We start from the raw sequence: 21,889 nt of genomic DNA, 5'->3' as shown, positions 1-21,889 counted from the left end.
TCTTTTTATTTCATTTATGTTCTCGATATATACCTGTCTCCCAAGTTCTGTTAATGATTATTCATAATCCGATAGTACTTAATTTGCGATGAAAATTGAAAGACATTAAGTAAAATGAGAAGAAAATAGCATTCCGATTCCATGCATTACAGGTCCTCTTTCTGTACATACAGAAATTCAAGCCAAATCTATATGTTATATATGTGTAGGATGAAAGCTACTCTGAATAGATAGTGTACAAATACATATAAATGTATATGGACAGTGTATATATATGCTGTTAAATTAAAAGGAAAAAGAAAAAAAGGATGAACAAAAATCACAGAAAGGGAAGGCACAAACTCCAAACCTTCATGCATAGAGTGTCTAAATACTAAGCAATCTCATGAAATATAGGGTCGTCAAGAAGTTCAGACCACAGTGGAGCTCCTCCATAGCTAGATGTACTACAAGCATCTCCGGTATTAGTGTTTGAAGTCTCAGTCATCGGTGGCGCACCTGCCGGCGATGGAGTTGGAGAGATAGTTGGCGGAAGCCATGGAGAAGAAGTTGAGTTTTCACCTTGATTAAGAACTGCAAAAGGAGAGTTGGCCTGAACCATATCCCTGTTCAAAGAAGTCTGAAGGCTGCATGGGACTTGTAAATCAGGCATATGGGAGAAAGGGATTGAATCATTAATTGCCTGAAAATTTGCATTGTAATTGGCAAGAGAGGGCGGTGGGGTGGGTAGTTCCAGAGAGGGTGTGTTTAACATCATGTTTGTGTTGATGGTGTTTAGATTGTTTTGGAAACTAGCTGCCATGGAAGCTGGCGGTTGAAGAAGACACTGCAAATACTGATTCAGTCTGGCCATTTGGACAGCTTCGTTCTGAAATCTCATGGCCTGATCCTCCCATGAAGGGTTTTCAATGAGTTCTTTGAGATTGGCCAGGGCTATGAGATGCGGCAAGCTTGAAAAGATGTCGGTCCGTGGCCGGTGAGTCATTGGATCAAACCCCATCTGAATCAACTTCTTCTTCAGATGAGTGTTCCAGAAGTTTTTTATCTCATTGTCAGTCCTTCCAGGCAGGTGTGTTGCAATAGCAGACCATCTTATTTCAAAGAAAATAAAATTATAATAAATAAAGATGGAAATAAATACATTTTTCTACAAATTATATCCAAGGTAGGAGCACAAATTACTTGTTCCCAAGGATGGCATGGAGATTGAGAATTGATTGTTCCTCTTCCTGAGAAAATTTTCCTCTTTTGATATCCGGTCTCAAATAATTTGTCCAACGGAGCCTGCAACTCTTTCCACATCTGTTCAGACCTGTAAATGCCATAAACATGTACAAAGACACATATTAGAAGAATTCTACAAAGTGGTGCAGGACGAGACAGGACGCGACGGAGTTGATGGAGGGATAAGAGGTACCCTACCAGCAAGTTTGGGCAGGGCTCTCCAGCTGCCATGGCCATGTTTTTGGATATGTTTGATGAGCTTGTCATCTTCTTCTGGGGTCCAGGGACCCTTCTTGAGGCCACTTTCATCACAGCAAGGGGACCTTCCCATTTTTTTCTGTGCCTCTAATAATTGCTATGTTTCCCTATGATTTGGCTGCCTCCCTAAAATCCTACCAAATAAGCCAGAGGCTGTGGGGATTATATATAATGATCTCCTTCCCTCTTTGTCCTTATGTTGTATGCCTCTGGGACATGTCTTGCGTAGGTAGACCCACGTAATATTTGATCTTGATATTACATAAAAGCCCTTTCCTTTTTTTTTTTTTTTTAAATGCTAAAGAGAAACTAAATTTGCCAAGGGGATTTGGTCTATAGGCAACCAAGAAATGGGATTGAGTTATCAAAATGGATACTAATTGAATTTTAGATGAAATGTTTAAAGTTTGATCCAATAATAATTTGTCATAATACTGCTCTCATCGGTGATTTAATAGTATCAATAAATCGTGCGTTTCTCAAGATAATATAAAGAGTCAAAGATAATTATGTCTAATTTTTTCAATATGATCACTGAATAAAAGGTCTTGACCAGCAATTAAAAATTATGATCAGTTTTAGCATTATTATTCTTTGTTATAATATAACCTTTCATCCAAATTGCTAGTATACTAAATAGAACTTAAGCAGTCAATTAAAAAGAATAAAATTAACGTAAAAGGTGTTCAAATATCCAAAAGTAATTCAAACTACATAAGAAGACATAGGATTTGATAGGGACTTTTACCAATTAACGTTGAAGAAATTACAGAAGACTTAGAAGGGGAAAAAACTTTTGACCAACTTATGAAACACATTATTATGCCAATGTTTGAACTTTATTTTTCAGGAATACATATCATAGAATAATAATTTTTTTTACGAAGTGTGATTAAAAATTATAAAAAAAATTTCAATTATGTGCAAAATCATTTATTAGGAGAATTTAAATTAAATTTTTAAGAATGAAGCTCAAACATGGTGGGCTATAGTTATACATTAAATGAACATTAGAAAGAGGAAAGTTCTAACATTTTAATTTAAGAGAAATGAATAAATCTCTGTAGCTACCAATTTTAATTTAGGAGCTAACATGCACAATATTTATATAAGAATAGCTGCCAAATTTGAAATATGTCTCAACCTAGCAAATATAAAATAAGAGGACAATTTTGACAGTAGATCTCTAAATAATTTCCTAACTAATAAACCAAAGCAGAAAAGGCCAAAAATAAGAAAGTCATCATCAAGAACAGGTGGCGGCTGCCCTCTAATCAGAGGAACGCATTCCTCGCACGCAACGGGGGGCATTCCTTCGTCACTGATTGCATATTTTGCATGGCAATTTATATATACATATATATATATATATATATATATATAGAGAGAGAGAGAGAGAGAGAGAGAGAGAGAGAGTAAAAGCTTTACGTGGAATATATATACATGTTGATTGATGGGTCCTTCGTTTCTGAGAGATCTCTTGCCACCTTCAGCATATTCTCTGTTTCTTTATGCAGATAATTTTTTTAGTTTTTCCATAATCTAATTAAGAAATGTGAACAGATATAATATTTTGATTTTCTGACGGCTAAAAATTTTAATGACGTGAACAAGAACAATATTTTGAAGATATAAACTCTTCAATTGGACTAACTGCTGCCAGGAATTTTTGTGGGTACGTGTATATTCTATTTATGTTTACTTATCTTTTCCTTCAAAGAAAAATTAGATGTTATGTGGAAATGGTCAGACAATTTTTCACAAAAGATTCCTTGAAGAAAATAAGAAGGATTACGATTTACACTTTATCATCATTTTTTTTAATTATTATTATTTTTTTTTAGTTAAGGATCTTAACTAAAAGTTTAACTTTTTAGAGACGATTTAAGTCTTGTTTGTTAGATATTTTTCATCATTTTGCATGTATTTAATTTTTTGTTTTGCGAATGATTTGTCATCCGGACTAGTGTTTGTCTCTGTTTGAATAGGTGCATCTGTTCGTTTTTGACAATTACTTCCAACAGATGTGTTTTTCATTTCAAGGGACACACCTATTCAAACAATTGCTTCAATTTCTATAAATTTTGGGTGAATTCTCGTTTGCAAAACACTTTAAAAAAATTATTCTTTTCTCTTTCTCTTGGCATCATCAGTCCTTTTTTCGAGTATTTTATTGGTTTGATCAAATAGTCACAATTTGAATCAAACGCCTCCATTGTATCCTGAGAGAGATTTTCTATCATAACTCAATTGTGACTTCGTTGGATAGGGGAGAAATATCTCTTAAAAGATAACGTTTTTCGTGCCTTGGAGTTCATTAATTTTTTCAAATTTCCCTACATTTTTCTCATCATTGTTTTCAAAGTACTTTTCACATATCAATTGAATTAATTATCAAACATATGACATATACAAAATTTTTATAAATAGGTAATAAAATTAAAATTTTTAAATTTGCATGTAATATTATTTTATTGAAAAATGTGGGGTTAAATATAAAAAAAGAGAAAATTTATTTTGAGAGAAAAGGGAATTAAACAAGTATCTCCTAGTGTAAACTTATTCGGAACTTCCCCATCTCTCTCTCTCTCTCTCCCTCTCACTCACACACACAACACACACAAAATCTTTGGTTTCTAATTTGCAAATTTTTATATATTTCATCCTACTCTATTAGGGTTTCGCAGAGTGCAGGGTATCAGCTTGGTTCGGGAAGAAATATTTCACCACATTCAGTTTCCCTGTAATGTAAAAAATAAAAATAAAAAAATAAAAATCGATTTCATATCAAGACCTATATAATTTCTTCGTTTCATGAATCTATCATAAAATCTCAAAGCAAAAAAGAATATAAACGTATTTGCTACTTTTTTAAAGTGTATTTCCTATATAATACTCATGTATGTACGCTGTGTATGATTTTATATATACAAAAATACGTACACTTCTCTGGCTCCGGTATCATCGAAATTAAGACTTTGCTTGGTCACAGAACTCAATGTACGATGCTGACGTGAATAGATGTGACCTATTTGACCATTGAGGGAGATAGTTAGAGGAGAAGTTGGTGCAGCAAACTCTCTAATTTTCACCATCTTTGAACCCCAAACACACCTTATTTCTTTAACCCTAAGAAGCCCTTTTGGTTTTCTTGTTATCTTCTCCTTGGACTAGTATGTCGACTGATATTTTTGGTACGTCGAATTAAATAAAACTAATTAAATGGTATGTAAAACGAAAAAGATAGGTAAATCATTTGTCCATTGTCACTTTTGTCATGTATAGGATTTTGCATATAAACATTTGTCAGTTTATATTAACATGATAAATAGATGTTCAATATTTTATTTTATTGCTTTTATATTGAAGAATATGAAAAGATTGTCTATATGAAATATAATTTTGCTATGTTGGCGGGTGAGACGATGAGCACCATGTATGCTAAAGGACAATGTCATTTGTACACTTTTTTTTGTACATTATTGTTGACATTATAAGTATTGTCAATAATTTATTGGATGAAAAACTGTCCAACGGTGTGTTGTCACGTGACAAAGTGTAAAAGATGATGTACACTATACATAATTAGTGTGCTAAATTATCATTGCCAGGTGTAAAATTGATCACGTGTGTAACTCTTAAATCTTAATAGAAAATAAAACGTCAAAGGACGATAACATTTAAAATAAAATGATACTATGCAAATTTAGATGGACTGTGTATCTATTATTTATCCACACACGGAAGAGATCTATATCTGTGCAGCGATTGAAGAGCTATGGCTCAGCTGCTTCGCGTATTATACCGTATTGCTCGAAGGGAGCATATGCTGCAAGAGCATAGATGAGTGATAAGCGTAGGAGACATGGCCAAAGGGAACTGAATCGGCGGCTATTGATTCCTATGAAAATATGAAACTTGTATTTATCATGAAATAGTCATTTGTGGACTTGCAAACCTAATTGATTTGGAATTTATGTATTTTTATGTTTATGATCGAATTTCTCCAATTATCATACATATTGAGCTAATAGTAATTTTTTTTTTTTTTTTTACCATGTGTGTTTAGGCCAACTTACGCACACCTTGACTAATTCTACGAGATTCTGAAATTTACAGTCGAGTATTCATCTCAGTGACCCTGAGAGGACTCGAACTGAGTAGAGCTAATAGCAACTACATACAATACATCGATTATGTGCCTTTATTGATATAATACAAGTACATTAACTTTTGATAATGAAAATTTTTTAAATTTTTATTTACGTGCACACTAGAATTAGCATAAGCATTTCAAGTCTTGTTGCAATTCAATTATATAAATTACCTGCATAAGTCTTTATTTAAAAATAAATTCAACATCCAAATAAAGAGTACCTTAGAGATAAATTATAAATAAATAATTCATCAAATTTCATAAATGAACTATCTTATATATACAGAATCGATCTCCTGTCCACAGTAAAGAGAAGGTTATAATGCACATCACGTTGCCACATTTTTTTATTTTCTTTTTTAACTTTATTACCCAGCGTTGATGTGGTAATGTTACACATTGTCATATTATCAGTTAACATTATATTTTCTATTCACGATGAACAAGAGATTAGGTCTTCTATATGCATCACTATTCAGAAAAAAAGGGGGCATGTTTTTATTTTAGGATACCATTGATGTTGACACGAAAGTATCGACATCAAAAACCAAGTGGAGTCAAACCAACAATGACGTAGCACTGGAAGCGATTTTCCACTTCTACCCCGCCCCAAAAGAAAGAAAAATGAACCACCTTCCTACTCTTTTTGGGAAGTGGGGTTTAAACTAAAATTCACGTTTTAATTACATGATACCGTATCGGTAATTAAGTGAGTAAATTGATTGACTTATTTGTCTGATTAATTTTCCCTCACCATATAATTGATAAATTATCTAAAATTAATTAGCTGTGTGTAACTGGTCCTCCATTTGCATAGATTTAAGGGTATTGTTCCTTAATTATAAACTATTGAATTAAAATTAATTTCAATTCAAAAACTGATGATTTTCATCTCGGAGTGTTGAGAAATATTTATCACTCGAAAACCTGAGAAAATGGAGTCTAAGGAGACATTGAATTTTAATAATTAATAAATTTTCTAATATTTATTTTTTATAAACACAAACTACAAAATTTATCTATGTCAAGAAATAGCCTTAAGAGAAGACAAGTAACACCTAAAGTACTGCCTAAATTCAGGTACTTTTTTTATAGGAAAAACTAATTAATATGCGATTTAATTCAATATAAATATAGTATCATCCATCTACAATGCCACATTGTGTGTAAAGAAAGCAAAAAGCAATCTACCTTATAACTACCTTCCTACTACATTTGTGATATTAGGATCCACATATTCCTCTCGATTTTCTTCTAGGATGTCCCTATCCAAACAAGGGGATTACTTGAGAGAGATAGACACACAAAGAGGAGAATTGAACAATATTAGATTGTATTAGCAAAGAAAAATAGATTACAATCTTATCTGTTATAAGGTTTAATTTGTGTAATCTTATATATACAACATTTGATAGTGTAAAAAGTGTGAACAGAATGACTAAAAATTCTGTGATTAGCTCTCAAAGAAAATTTTGCTCACGTAAAGCGATCGACCACCTTGATGGAATAAAAAAGCTTAATCTTGATGGAGCATATGAGTAATTATTCTTGCTTTAATTAGATGCATGCTGATAATGCATATATAATTATAGTTATAGTTATGTTATGTGTACATCCAAGATTGACATTCTGGATGATACTCTCCATACATGGGTTCCCGCAATTATTTTATTAGACTTGGGCCTCACCCCATGTATGGGGAGTGTTAACTCGAATGTATATACATCATTATTCTTATAGTTATTCATCTTGTATAGGGGATTTTTATTCAGACAATATACTGATTGACAGTTTTTTTTGGCCATCTATCAAAGAAAAATTGATAAGGTTCACCCTATATAAACCCTGACAAAGTCTTCTATACATGTAATAGCTCTCATATAATTAAACCCTTATTTGGTGGGGATTAAAATCAGATTTTTAGTAGAATTGATGAAATGTAAGGTTGAAAAATTATGAATCCTACGAAATGTGGGGTTAAAATTAATTGTTAACTTTGACTTAAATTAAAATTTTGGTTTTCATCCTTATCTAAGGCTAAGCATCTATCTCGAACATACACAGTAGTATATAGTAGTGTACTTTGTATTTTCCCTAACCCCAAAATATTATGTAATTTCTTATAAATAGTCAAACCTGATATGCAGCCATGGAAGGTTTGAAATCCTCTCTAACAAACCCCTCACAAAGGTAGAATTTTTTTGTATTTTTTAATCTATATGGGTCCCACATGGATCCCACTCTATGTAAATATTGATCGAAAAGGGTGTCAAATTCTTTCTAACAATTCTGAGCCCTCGTTTGGCTCCATTTTTTGAAATAAAAATGGTTGAAATAATATTTTTTGAAAAATGAGTGGTTGAAAAAAAAGATAGAGGAAAATTTTTCAATTTATATGTAATATTGTTTTATGGAAGATTGTGTAATTGAAAATAGGAGAGAAAAAAATGAAATGAAATTTAGCCCCTGTTTGGCCCCCATTACCTGAAAATGGTAATGGGGGGAATAGTATTTTTTAGAAAAATGAGTGGTTGAACAAGAAAGTAAAGTTTTCGATTTACGTGTAATATTATTTTATAGAAGATTGTATGGTTGAAAATAGGAGAGAGAAAAATGGAATGTAATGTAATTTAATTTAATGTTAATCAAATAGGGTGTTAATGGAGGCCAAACGGGGGCTAAATTAGTAGACCTCCATTGCAAACTTCCCAAAGAAGAAAAGAAACTGTTGTAAAGGACAAACTAAGATTTTACGCAAAACTTTAATACTAGATATTATATGACATATATTTCTTGCTATTTACGCTAGATATATATGTACAACAAAGAAATTCAAACCCCCCCCCCCCCCCCCCCCCTCCCACTCCCCCCCCCCTCCTTTTTTTCCCCCCTCCCCCGCCAACCTCTTCTGAATTGCTGTCGGCATAAGTTTTTCTACCCAAAAGAATCCAAAATTATAAGAAACTGTACAACATTTACCTCATTTTAATTGCTTGTTCAAAAAAGTCGAAAGTTAGTTAAGGATTTTTTTTTCTAGAAAACACACTTTTATACTTGAGCAATGAAAAGAAAAAGAGATTGAATTGCTTGTTCAACTGAGGTTCCTTGTCGGATGGACCATCACACTCTATTTCAAAAAGGAACAGGTTTAGTTTAAAAAGGACAGGAGGAGTGATATCACTCCATTAAATTTAATTATTTTAATCAAGATTTAAGACAATATATAATGATTTTTAAGTTTTCAGCTAAACAACTGATTTGCTTGTTGTTTTGGGTTTCTACCCGATACATCTAAACTCCATTGGACTAGCTACTTTATTTTCCCCAAATATGCCACGTCTCTCTTCTTGATTTCATTAATTTCCGTTCAGAATACTGTAGAAGATGACATTATTATTCATCGGAGACACAGTATACACACATACTATGTGATTATTGTTAGAACTACTGTACCTACACAAACTTGAGGGATAAACAATAAGGCAAACAAGATCAGACAGAAGCTAAATAGGGTTCGTGGAACGCCTCTGACGAGAGAGTATGGTGGAAACCCCACTGTAGCATATATATGGATGTGTAATACAATATTATATCACTGGGTTAATTTGATGGTTGGGAGATGTTGGTCTCATGTACAATAATAAATTAGCTAGTCTTTGTTCTCAATAAGGCTAGCCTACAGGTAAAGGAGGATGGTTGCAATAGGTTGAATTGAAAATAGGGTAAAATTTTATCAAATCTTATGGCATGAATCCTAATACATGTGACTAGATGTATATCTTTGATGGCCTAAATCGACAGGATCTATGTTAATATTTACTAGGACATGCTGCAAAACTCTGCTTTTAGTAATCTGGTTGTTAAATACTTCTGGAACGAAATTCTCGACACCCATGGCATTTACAGGAAAATAACTGCATATTGTAAAGAGTGTACAAATGAAAGAAATCAAAGAGAATATTGATCTTTAGGTCTGGAGTTTAAGGATTTATTTCTTTTTGTTGAAATGAGGTTTCTAATCAAATATACATGTATGTATCTGTGTGTTTTTAAACCTATCTTTTGGCTCGTTCCTTTAGACCTAATTGTCTGTTCAAAGACCACGTATAGGCTATGAAATATACTAAGTATGATTTCTCAGTTACCTCAAGAAATTACTCTTCTCCGCCATGTATGGTAACAAGAAGTATATATTTTGATTCATCAAATGAATTATAGAGTGCTTTCTATAATATTTGAAAAGAACTATGTCTAATTTATTGTTGGAACTTTACCATTCTGTATTAATGGCTATTCTATTTGTACACATATGGAAGAGAGGTTCGTTGTGACTAGCTGAAAGAAATCATTAATAAGGACTCGCACGCCCACCTTACCTTCCCCACCACTTTGGCTTAGTCTTGTTCGTTTTTCTTTCTCATTCAGGTAGAATTGTGTTCGATTCTCGTAAGGGATAAGTACTCATTTCCGGCTTCTTTCAACTCGCGTTCAAATTGAGTGATCGTTTGCTATGTATCTAGCAGGAGGAGGGTTAGGGGGATTAGCTCGTTTGCTATCCAGAGCCAAGTATATTAGAGAGAGGTCGCCCTCAAATATGTGGGGTTCCATCCGAAATTTTCAATTTCTTTAAGTGGAAAAGTTTAATCCTTTAGCAATTTGAGATTTATTTCACGACTAGGATGAAGGTAAGGCTGCACATAGCCTCTGATCCGAAGGTCCTCGTATTTCATTTTCTTCTTAATTATCTCACTTAAAAATTTTAAAGTATAGACTAATAACTTTTCCTTGTCATTTTACATTATTTTTCAATGTTACTCGTACGTATGAACATGGTTTCTTAGAATAAATTAAATAAGCTAAGTAATTTCAGAGATGTATTTATGGAGTTGGCTTTTCATCAGAATTGAAAATCTATATTTTCAATTTATAAAGACAGCCAATATTGATAAGTCTTTTCCTACTCTATCTTAACAATTACAAAATGTAGCCCCAAATAAAATTATAGACTGGTGAGGTTTCTTTCTCTGCAACGTGTGACAATGAAAGTTACCCTCTAAGCATCATTACATAAGTATTTTATAGAATAATTGCAAAGATAGTTACTACCAAATTTAATTAAGCAGAAAGTTGGATACTTCCTATTACGTCTAATACACGTGAAATGTAGCCCTAATGACGCGAAAAACTAAATTTTTAATCGAAATTTTGAAGAAATAATAACCCAATGACGCTCAAAGAAAGCCAGAAAAGATTATTAATTAGTCTGATAATATCTATGCTAATATCATCACATCTTTACCATTTCAACGACAATAATGTATAATATAGAGCAATTTCTATAATTGGACTCGTAGCAGCCCACTGGTCTTCAATTCTTGTTCTTACTTATTTCTCATAATAAAATATGGTTGATTAAATTGAGTAATCAAAATAATTAATTAGCCATTTGATTAATTAACTATCGGTTTCTTCTTACACTAGTTAAGACTTGTGGCGACAATCTAATTCAAATTAAACATTGGTCAAATCTTCAACTAGACTGTAGGGTTCATATTATTTCCTTAATCTCAATTTTTCTCAACTGTTATGCCCAGTTTTACGGAAATAAGAATTTCTTTGATTTGTTTTATAGAAGTAATACATAAAATATCAGTCTAATATGATGAATGTACATGTTGTAATAAAAAATTAATTAGTTCTAATCATCTGTCTTGTACTAAAAAATTGTTTTAGCTATCAACCACTACAAATTATTTGTTGGCTTAATTATGTTCCATTAGCAGTGACATCAGACTAACAGCTCCTACGGAAATTGAAAGGTGGTGACTTTGACAGTTGATTACTCTCCTTATAAATTGCACACTTGATTAAATAAAGCTTTCAGAAACTTTCTCTAAATACGATATTATACCAATAGTTAGCTAGTGATTTGTGATTTGATTTATACAAAGAACATCATTATTGTCGATTTGTTTAGAGATTGAATTAATGTTGGAGGGATCAAAAAAGACAACTATTGACAAAACTTTTGTAACAGGGTTCTCTCCTCTATTTGGAGAGTATGCATGGTGCGTTTGATTAGACAAGACTAAATAACACAAGAGATATTATTTCACATTTTCTTTATATATTTATTTTTATATTATTATATCCAATTCGGCATTGTTAACATGCTCTAGCACTTCACAAGCCAAGTAAATTTTGGATATGGGTTTAAATCACTACCATTCACGACGGATCCACTAATATAATTACTATGATATAATAACAACTCGATTAAAAATAAATACTAGACTTCTTTCACTTCGTATAAGAACCAATCATTCGATTTCCATATTGGTATCTATTAGTAAAGTTACACATCCAGCAACTAGTTTTGTCCATTTGGGTGAAGCGTAGAGAAAAGCCTCATTAGGTCATTAGAAAACTTAAGGCCAGTCAGGGCCCAAATTCTGGAATACTTCTTATAGTCCATATTGTGAAGGGAAAAATTCACATTTTAGGTGCATTGTTTACGTCAATTTAATAGTTTAAAAGTTCAAAATTCAGATATGTGTATAATTAATTAAAAATACTTATTAATTAAATATAATAAAATCACTGTTATACAATTAATGGTCATAGATTCGTAATTATCGGTCACAGATTTATTCACTGATCACATATCATCAAATTAATTGGTCACATATTATTTCAATGTCACAAATCAAAATTTTTGTAGGTCACAGATTTATTTTTAGGTCACAGATCACTCAAATTACGGGTCACATTTTATCTATGGTTCACATAGATAACGTCTATTGGTCATCATTTATTTTTTAGTCACAAACACCTAATTTTTGGTCACAAATTAACGAAATAGTTGGTCACAGATTCCAAACACCCCACTACACCGTTTCTGATCCAGCACCAATCTTGACCACAAATCACCACTATCCAATCGATACTTGCACCACACCATCGCAACCACCACACTACCGTAACACCACACCTAATCTAGATCCTATTCCACCACAATACTTGGTCACTAACACTACCCACCCCGTCAACACCACCACCACATGAAAACCACCACCATGCCAACGATTGGTAACAGCTCAAATAGTCGGCGACATACCACCACCAACTCCACCACGATCATTGCCACTTGCAACCGCCAGACCCACCATCACAACACCACCACCTGCACTATATTACCACACAACCGTCACCACCCACAGACCCACCACGTCCCAACACCACCAAAACACCTCCAACAACAACAAAAAGACCCCATAAGGGACTCGAATATAGCAAGTCTCAATACAAGCTTGCGTCTAACTATCTCTCGTGCTTGTAGGATGAAGTGAAATGGCGCTTCACAGTGTGCTCAATCCACGAGTCGAACATATCGCCTCGCACTGTAGGGCGACGAAAACAGCTTTGCAGCGGCGACGCAATAGCATCGCCTATTGAAATCAACTTCGCTAGCGACGCTACTGAGAACTCAGCGCACGCAACACCACGTCTTTCATCGACGCTCAAAGGGCGGTCAATGTGGTGCACACCAAAATAGACCTCCACCACCGCTACAAAATCGGCCCTCAAGTCGAGCGCAGAGCAGTCCAAAATCGAGGTTGAAGATCTAAAAGTGTCGCTCATATTAAGGCTAGGGCTGGAGATTTGAAAGTGCTGCTCATATCAAGGCCGGTGCCACCACTGTCGAGAGAAAAGAGAGATTAGGAAGAAGAGAAGCAATGCCGAGAGAGGAAGAGAAGTGACTGTCATGTGTGTGTTTAGAGAGAGAGAAGTGGGTTAAGGTTTGGTATAAGTGGGGGAATATTTAATATTTTCAAAACCTGAAATCTGAATAAAAAACCTTCTAGCCTGACTTTTGCACTGGGATTTTCAAATACCGGGAATTCTGTAATTTCCACTATTATTAATTTTGAACGTGGAAAATCCGAAGAAAGGCAAGATCCAGCCCATCGAAAAATGCCCAATTTTTATAAAATAAAAACGGAAAAATTCGTATATGCCCTATTATTAAAAAAAAAAAAAGTTACATTTTACTATGTAATGGAAATATAACTATAAGTACTAACTTATAAGTAAATTATTTTAAATAATACTAACTTCTAAATATAAATCCCAAAGTACATTTGTAATTGACAATTTTTTTTTTTTGGGAATTCAACATACTTCATTCCCGACATTTAATAAGTATTCCAATTTCAATGATATATCAAAAAGAAAAATGGGGGAGACACACCCGTCTATTCCAGAAAACATATTGGGCATCCTCATCCTTTGAATCTATATCTATCAATATACATATCCTGGGACGACGACGGATTTTGGTGAAGATTTCATCCAAGGTAAGTCTCCTATGTACTTTGTAATATTATGAAAACTGAATTAAGATATGGAATTGGACATACATCGAATAGTGTTTATATTTTTGAAAAGAAACAAATTCCATCTTCATTGATATGTATGACGTGCGTTTATGTTCCAAATGTTGGAGAAACTACACCGATATTGTGCATATTATATTCAAAAAATCATGTCATTTATTTGCGTGAAATCGAAATGTAATTTCGACTTATCAGAATGGATTTGAGAAGACAAATCAATAATTTACCGAGTCTAAACATATGAGGATTCATCTATTTTCTACTTTTAAATGAAAGTAGATCGAACCTTGCAAAATAAACATGTAAACAAGGTTAATGAATTTCTGAAATCAAAGTGTAATCAAAGGAATCAGAAAATGAAGCGAGAAAATGTAAATGATTGATTTTTGGTCAAGGCAAGTGTTGGACACTTTGTCCTTAAAATGAATTTGCTCCACGTCGATGCTAACGGTTCTTCGACAATCATCTCCCAAGATACAACGACCACATCCAGCCATAAGAGCACTAAAAATGGCTTAGGCCAACAAACTCGAACATAGTTCCTTTTCTACCAAGACCATGACTTTGATGCAAATGTTTTATACAAAACCAAAGTATAACATAAAATGGAATGATATGGAGTTATGAGTTGAGTTTCTTTTCATTGATAAAATCAAAATACATGGGGTCTATATATAGTAGTTGGAAAGGTATGTTAAAGGACACAATCATACCAATAGACACATCTCTTGAAATTTATTTTTATACATTAAGAGACACAATTATTGGAAATTAATCATACCCATACCAAGAGTTCCATATATTTCTAGAATATCCACAATATTCTATACAATTTTTCAACAATTTCAAGTATTAAACGGCTTACATTTGGCTCAATTTCTCATTCACCAAATTAAGAATTCCACCTAAATAATCATGTAAAATTGGTCACAACCAATTTTCGATAGAAAATTCCAACAACCCCTCACATGAATGAAAAATTAATGCAAATGTTTATGTGAACACTGGTAGAGAGAGAGAGAGAGCGGGAAAACACAGCATCAGGTAAGGTATCTTCTGGCTTTGAACCTTTCTTAGTGAAATACTATCGAATTTACTAGCTAATTGGTGAATGCAATGTTCTTGAACCATCAACCATTAGTGTAAATCAGGACAACAGTACTCACACAATGTCTCCTATAAATTGTTTATAGTTCTCATGACTTGGTTCATTTTGACTTTGAACCCATCTTGGTTCTGTAAGTGTTTAGAGAATTCAAGCATTGAATAATTCTCATTAAAGTGGCCCCATTTCATACTTACATAGGTGATCTCCTATTAAGAGTATTCTGCCCTACACCACTTAATTTAATCAAGATATATGAATCATTAAAAGTTTATCTTAACCTCCAACCACTCTGCAAAAAGCACTTTGGTATCATAGGAATGAGTTAGAAAATTAGTTTCCTAAGTGCTTCATGGAATTTTCATAACTTAGTTGTCCCTTTGAACCAAGATTTTGGGATCTCCAGTCAACAAGGTAGGGTTACCATCATAAGGACTCTTACTTAGTAGGCTTAATCTCATTCCCTTCGATATGCAGTATACTTGATCTCTTGGTAAACATATATAAATGGATCCACAAGTTCACAACAATGAGATCAACTGCTTAAGGTATTATGTCTACAATGTACATTTCTACACTTACCATTACAAGTGATTTAGTATCTTTTCAAATTTAGCTAGCTAATGATCGATTCATTTGATATATACACATTGTCACCAATTAAGAAATTCTCTCATGAAGCTACATGCTTCTCATTAGCTTTATATAAAACTTTATCAATTCCAAATAATATTGGAGGACTTCTCTCAAATCGTTACACTAATCTATCATATTTACTAGTGGATTTCATACATGGGTATTCAATATTATCATTAAAGCATTGCAATGCATTTGAACTTTATGAATATTCTCTAATATTCCAATTGTTCTTGTATATCCAAATAATCGTCATGATCGGCTTTCATCCCATTTCATCCACTTTAGGGCTTTCATCCATTTTCATCCATAGACTTAGTGTATACCATCGCATCACAATATCCTTCAAATACTACATGATATATTGTGAAATGTAATCAATAGGTCATGGTATATTTCAAATACCTAAGGACCCTGTCAATGCCGCCCAATAATCATGGCCTAGATTACTCGTGAATCTATTAAGTTTATTCACAGCAAAAGCATTATCAGATCGAGTACAGTTCTTAGTATACATTATAATGCCTATTACTTGTGAATATCTCAGTTATGACACACTTTCACCCTTATTTTGACTAAGTGGACATGTGTCAATAGGATTTTCACCGAACTTTCCTCTAATACTTCAAACTTTTTAAATATTTTCTCAACATAATGAAACTAGAAAAGTACAATTCATTCCGATATTCTGGAGATTTTTATTTCTAGTATTACATCTGTCACACCCATGTCTTTCATGTGGTAATTATTCATAAGCATTTTCTTGGTGTTTAGCACCACTTCATGACTATTGCCCATCATCAACATATCGTCTACATATAGACACACATTCACATAGGCATCTGGTGTATTTTTCACGTATACACACTTATCACATTCATTTATATTTAACTCGTTTAACAACGTTAACAACATCGTTTTGTTAAACTTTTGATGCCACTGCTTAGGAGCCATATAAGGACCCAACAAATTTACAAACTTTATGGCTTTCATTTGAAGACACCTTCAGGTTGTTCCATGTATTTCTTCTTCTAACTCACCGTTTATGAATCCCGTTTTCACATCCGTTCGGTGAATTTCAAGGTTATGTATTGCCGCAGTTCTAATTAGTATCCTTATCGAAGTGACTCTTATCACGAGTGAGTAGGTAAAGAAGTCAAATCCTTCTTCCTGCCTATATTATTTGGCAACCAATCTAGCCTTATAGTCGTCAATGGATCAATCAGGTTTTAATCAATTTACACCCTAAGGCTTATTTTCGGGATGTATATCTACCAATTCCCATGTATGAATTTACATTATGGAATCTATCTCACTATTGATAGTTTCCTTCCAATGCAGTGCTTTTGGATTAGGCATTGCTTCTTTAGAAGTCTTTAGGTCATTTTCTACCATATATGTTAGAAAATTCGGACCAAACAAGGTGGACGTTCTAGCCCTTTTACTACACCTTGGTTCTTCCTTATCTAAAGACTCATTTATAGTTTCATGTTCTTTTATTGAAACTTACATTTTTCCACATTCTCAAAGAATATCTCATTTCTTGACTCAATTATGGTACCCTGGTGTACATTCGATTTGTGTACAAAGAAATGATATGCACTACTATTATTGGCGTATGCAATCACTTGTTTTGGGACCAGTCTTATTTGTTTAAGCTTAGGAACCTCAACCTTTGTCAATCACCCCCACACTTTTAAGTGTTGGTAGGAAGGAGGATAACATTTCCATAACTCATATGGAGTCTCTTCCATTTCCTTGAGAGGTACAGAAAAGTGTAACTTTAAACTAAGTTACCCCCACAATTTCTAAATTAGTAATATATGTGCAAGTAGTATTATTACACTTACACATCTTGAAATTTTCATATAAGTTCTCAATCATTTATGATAACCCCCACATTTTTTGAATTATTCTTGAACTTAGAGTTTATCAACTCTTTCATATTCAATCTATTTATCACTTTGATAATATCCGTATTGGATGCTTGATGAAAATTTAAGTACTTTCAAAATAGTGGTCGTTGTTTCAGTGAATGAAAAATCTTTTTTTCATTCAAAATTTATACTTCAATCAACCATATTAATTTGATCTTCCAAATTAATCAAGGTCATTACATAGACCAACAACGCTTTTAAAGCATATACCAATTTAATTGGTTCCACGATTGAAGTCAAATTCAACAATGAAGAAAACTAAGCATCTTCAGACATGTGCAACTTTCACATTTGTGACATTTCACAAATAATATTATTCATGTTAAATAATAAGGCATCTACTCACCTTATTCTCCATATTAACATTTGAAAGAAAAAATCAACCACAGATTGACAAGTTGTACTTTCAAAGTCATAACCTTACAAACGGAAATACCTCTTAGAATTAATCCTATAATATTTCATAATATTCTTCACAATTTTCGTATAATATAGTTTTTATCCTTTACAAATGAATATCATTTTACAATCATTATTTTTAAGAATATCCGACACCACCACCAACTATAGACACCATTTGTGCTCTATAAAATATTTTCATATCCCAATAATTGGGCAAGCAATTTTCACTTTAAAATAATTATGACAAAATCACATTTTGTCATACTCTTATACAACTATAATTTTGCACAAGTCAGCTTATTTAATTTCATAGAATTAATTGAGCCTATCATCATTAATCAATTTTCAAACCAAAATTCATGGACATATACCGAATTTATAACTTCATACCGTATATGTCAATTACCGGATTGACGCATACCATATATGGAACTTACCATATATGCCACCTACCGTATATGCTGCTTATCATAAATGCGACCTACCGTATTTGCTGCTTACCGTATTTGCAGCCTACAGTATTTGCAGCCTACCGTATTTGCTGCTTATCGTATTTGCAGCTTACTGTATATGCATATACCAGATTTGCATTTACTAACCAAAAGTCTATCCGAAATCCAAACTCTTGTGTGATTCACCAAATGAATACATTATTTGGAATTCATATTTATACAAATGACACTATAATGTCATATTCCATATCTGCTTTCCGTGATTATCATATAGATATCCAACAAAGTTGCTTATCCAACCGAAGAAATATGGATTTCCTCCATGCATATTTGTATCATCATTCCAAACAAGGCGCAGACCATTACATTCATAAATAAATTCTATACGTAAAAATCATAAAACTACATGCTCATTCATAATTTTTAACTTGGAATTATCGACTTGTAAAATATAAAATGGTTCACAATGTCCATTTATAATTAATCAATTCATAATTTGAAATTATTAATATTAAAGATGCAATGGACACAAACACATGCATAAGTCCACCATTTTCATTACATTTAAAATGAAAAGTCACATTTTTCCAATCATTTCCTCCCATGGCAGTCACAAAATATACAATGAATTGTTAAAACGTATTCCATAATTTCAATAGAGAGGAAATTACTAATTACGTGAATCACAATCAAAATCATGAATTGCATTAAATATGTATTTAATGAATCTTTATTTAACATGCAATAATTTGGAGTCCCTAACACTTCCAAATTAATCCATAAACATTCATTTCCAATTTTTAGCTTAAGAATGCAAATAGATATTGACAAATGAAACTACCAAAAAGGACATAATAACCAGTAAATGATTTTTATCCATTATCCACCATGGTAACGATAAATGATTTTTATCCATTACCCGCCATGGTAACATTATCTTCCAATTGTTAAATTATTTATACACATCATATGCACATTTTTTTTCCATACAGTTTCTCCATTGGCGGGCATATAATTAAATCCAAATTACTCCACCAGAATATCATGAATGCAGAAATTGACTCTCTGATTCATCTATTTCCATGCAAAAATATTTATAAACCATTTGCAAAGAATACACGTGATGGTATATTTGTCGATTCTAAATAAAATTTTGGAATATAAATACACAATAAAAACCACTAAAATTCATCTTAAGATTGTTGGAGAAATTACACCAATATTGTGCATATTATATTCATAAAAATCATGTTATTTATTTGCGTGAAATCGAAACGTAATTTTGACTTACCGGTATGGATTTGAGAAGATAAATCAATAATTTATTGAGTTTGAACGTATGAATATGGATTCATCCATTTTCTACTTTTAAATGAAAGTAGATCGAACCTTGCAAAATAAACATGTAAACAAGGTTAATAAATTTTTGAAATCAAAGTTTAATCAAAGGAATCAGAAAATGAAGCAAGAAAATGCAAATGATGGATTTTTGGCCGAAACAAGGGTTGGACACTTTGTCTTTAAGATAAATTTGTCACGCATCGATGCTAACGGTTCTCCGTCAATCATCTCCAAAGATACAACTACCATGTCGAGTTATAGAGCACTCCAAATGGCTTAAACCAACAAACTCGAATGGAGTTCCCTATCTACCAAGACCATGACTTTGATGCAAATATTTTATGCAAAACCAAAGTATAACATGAAATGGAATGTTATGGAGTTATGAGTTGAGTTTCTTTAGTTGATAAAATCCAAACACATGGGGTCTATATATAGTAGTTGGAAAAGTATGTGAAATGACACATCCATACTAAGGGTCACATATCTTAAAATTTATTTTTATACATTAAGAGACACAATTATTGAAAATTAATCATACACATACCAAGAGTTCTATATATTTCTAGAATATTCCACAATATTCTATACAATTTTTCAACAAGTTCAAGTATTAAACAGTTTACATTTGGCAAATTTCTCATTCACTAAATTAAGAATTCTACTTAAATAATCATGTCAAATTGGTCACAACCAATTTTCGATAGAAAATTCCAACACAAAATGACTTAATATTTCAAACAACCGTGGGAGAATTCAAACATTGAGATGCACACGTGATGAACAATTAGACGCAAAGCATCTTCAAAGTCATGAAATAAAACTTACATTACAAAAATTGCCAGAGTAAAACATGTCAATATATGCAAAAAGTATATTGGTCCATATATTTTTTTCTCTAAAATGAAAGTTGTTATGCATGAAAATAGTTAAAATTTGCAACCCGATAGTAAGCTAACATATTAGTCAGTATCTAGGAGATGCAATCTAACTTGGTTATATGTTCACATTCCACGATGGTCATCTTAAATAATATGGAAAGCAATGCAAAGAAGATGCATAAGAGATTGTAATGGTCAATAGGATCCACGGAGGAAACCAAGAAATGCCTCAAAAATCTTTCCCCAAAGACTTAACGGAATACTGAACTGGACCTTTCAATAGTCTAAATTACATGAAATGTTATCTTAGAAATATTACAATCCCATAACTTAAACATCATATTCAATTTGTTATGAAGTCTTCAAGATCAAATCTTATATCATCTGAACTTGAAAATAGATGCATTGAGTTATGTTAACATCACACTTCAACATGATTGATATAAGCTAGCCTAGAGAACCACCCCAACGACGAATGAGGTGGGTCACTACACGTCGACGTGAAGCCATCGACCCCCCGAGGGCGTTCTACCTTTACACGAGGCCATCGATCCCCCCGGGGCGCTCTACCTTTACACGAAATCATCTACCCCACGGAAGTGACCTATGTGGCTACCCCAACACTTAGTCTAAAATTTTCAGGTAAATTGACGAAGCTCCATGACGGTTATTATGGGCACAACATTTAGGCAGGAAGTTAAAAATCCCCCAGGAAAACATGGAGTAGTGGGAAAGCCAACGTGGGACACATGACACCATGATCGCCCGACACTCACTCGACTTCCAGCACCTATAAATACTCCTAAAGGCAACACAAGTAAGGGGATTGACATATTTTTTAGCTATCTGAACTCCATCATTATTTCTCCTAACACATTTACTGATTCTTACGTTGGAGGTAAAATGGGGGAGAAAACTCCGCCCTTACTTTTCAGGTTATACATGCTCGTCGGAGTAGCAGGAACGCCAACGGTCACCGGGTAGGTCAGGAAATATTATTGTTTTAACTGATTTATCACATTCACAATTTATTTTACAATCCACTAACAGCAGTAGCAGATTGCTCACAGCAATATCTGCTACAATTCATCCTTCCCTTAG

General features: G+C 33.1%; 1 protein-coding gene across 1 annotated transcript; it reads right to left on the bottom strand.

The window, feature by feature from the left end:
• Positions 1-105: 105 nt before the first annotated feature.
• Positions 106-1,627, bottom strand: LOC111367535 (myb-related protein 308-like). Its single transcript, XM_022988473.1, has 3 exons — positions 1,423-1,627; positions 1,183-1,312; positions 106-1,091 (listed from the first exon to the last, which is right to left on the bottom strand). Exons 1-3 carry the CDS (start codon positions 1,553-1,555, stop codon positions 374-376), a joined length of 981 nt encoding a protein of 326 aa, XP_022844241.1. The 5' UTR covers positions 1,556-1,627; the 3' UTR covers positions 106-373.
• Positions 1,628-21,889: the final 20,262 nt, after the last annotated feature.

Source organism: Olea europaea, chromosome 18 (genome assembly GCF_002742605.1).
Source record: "Olea europaea var. sylvestris chromosome 18, O_europaea_v1, whole genome shotgun sequence".
NCBI lineage: Eukaryota > Viridiplantae > Streptophyta > Magnoliopsida > Lamiales > Oleaceae > Olea > Olea europaea.
Note: the sequence above shows the minus strand (reverse complement) of the source record. Positions and strands in the feature narration are given on the sequence as shown.

What these genes read in the sequence shown, in the direction of transcription:
- LOC111367535 (XM_022988473.1), bottom strand. Translation starts at nt 1,555, where the DNA reads ATGGGAAGGTCCCCTTGCTGTGATGAAAGTGGCCTCAAGAAGGGTCCC. An exon ending in AGCCCTGCCCAAACTTGCTG is followed by an intron (nt 1,313 to 1,422) that starts GTAGGGTACCTC and finishes TGGCATTTACAG; the next exon opens with GTCTGAACAGATGTGGAAAG. An exon ending in CATGCCATCCTTGGGAACAA is followed by an intron (nt 1,092 to 1,182) that starts GTAATTTGTGCT and finishes CTTTGAAATAAG; the next exon opens with ATGGTCTGCTATTGCAACAC.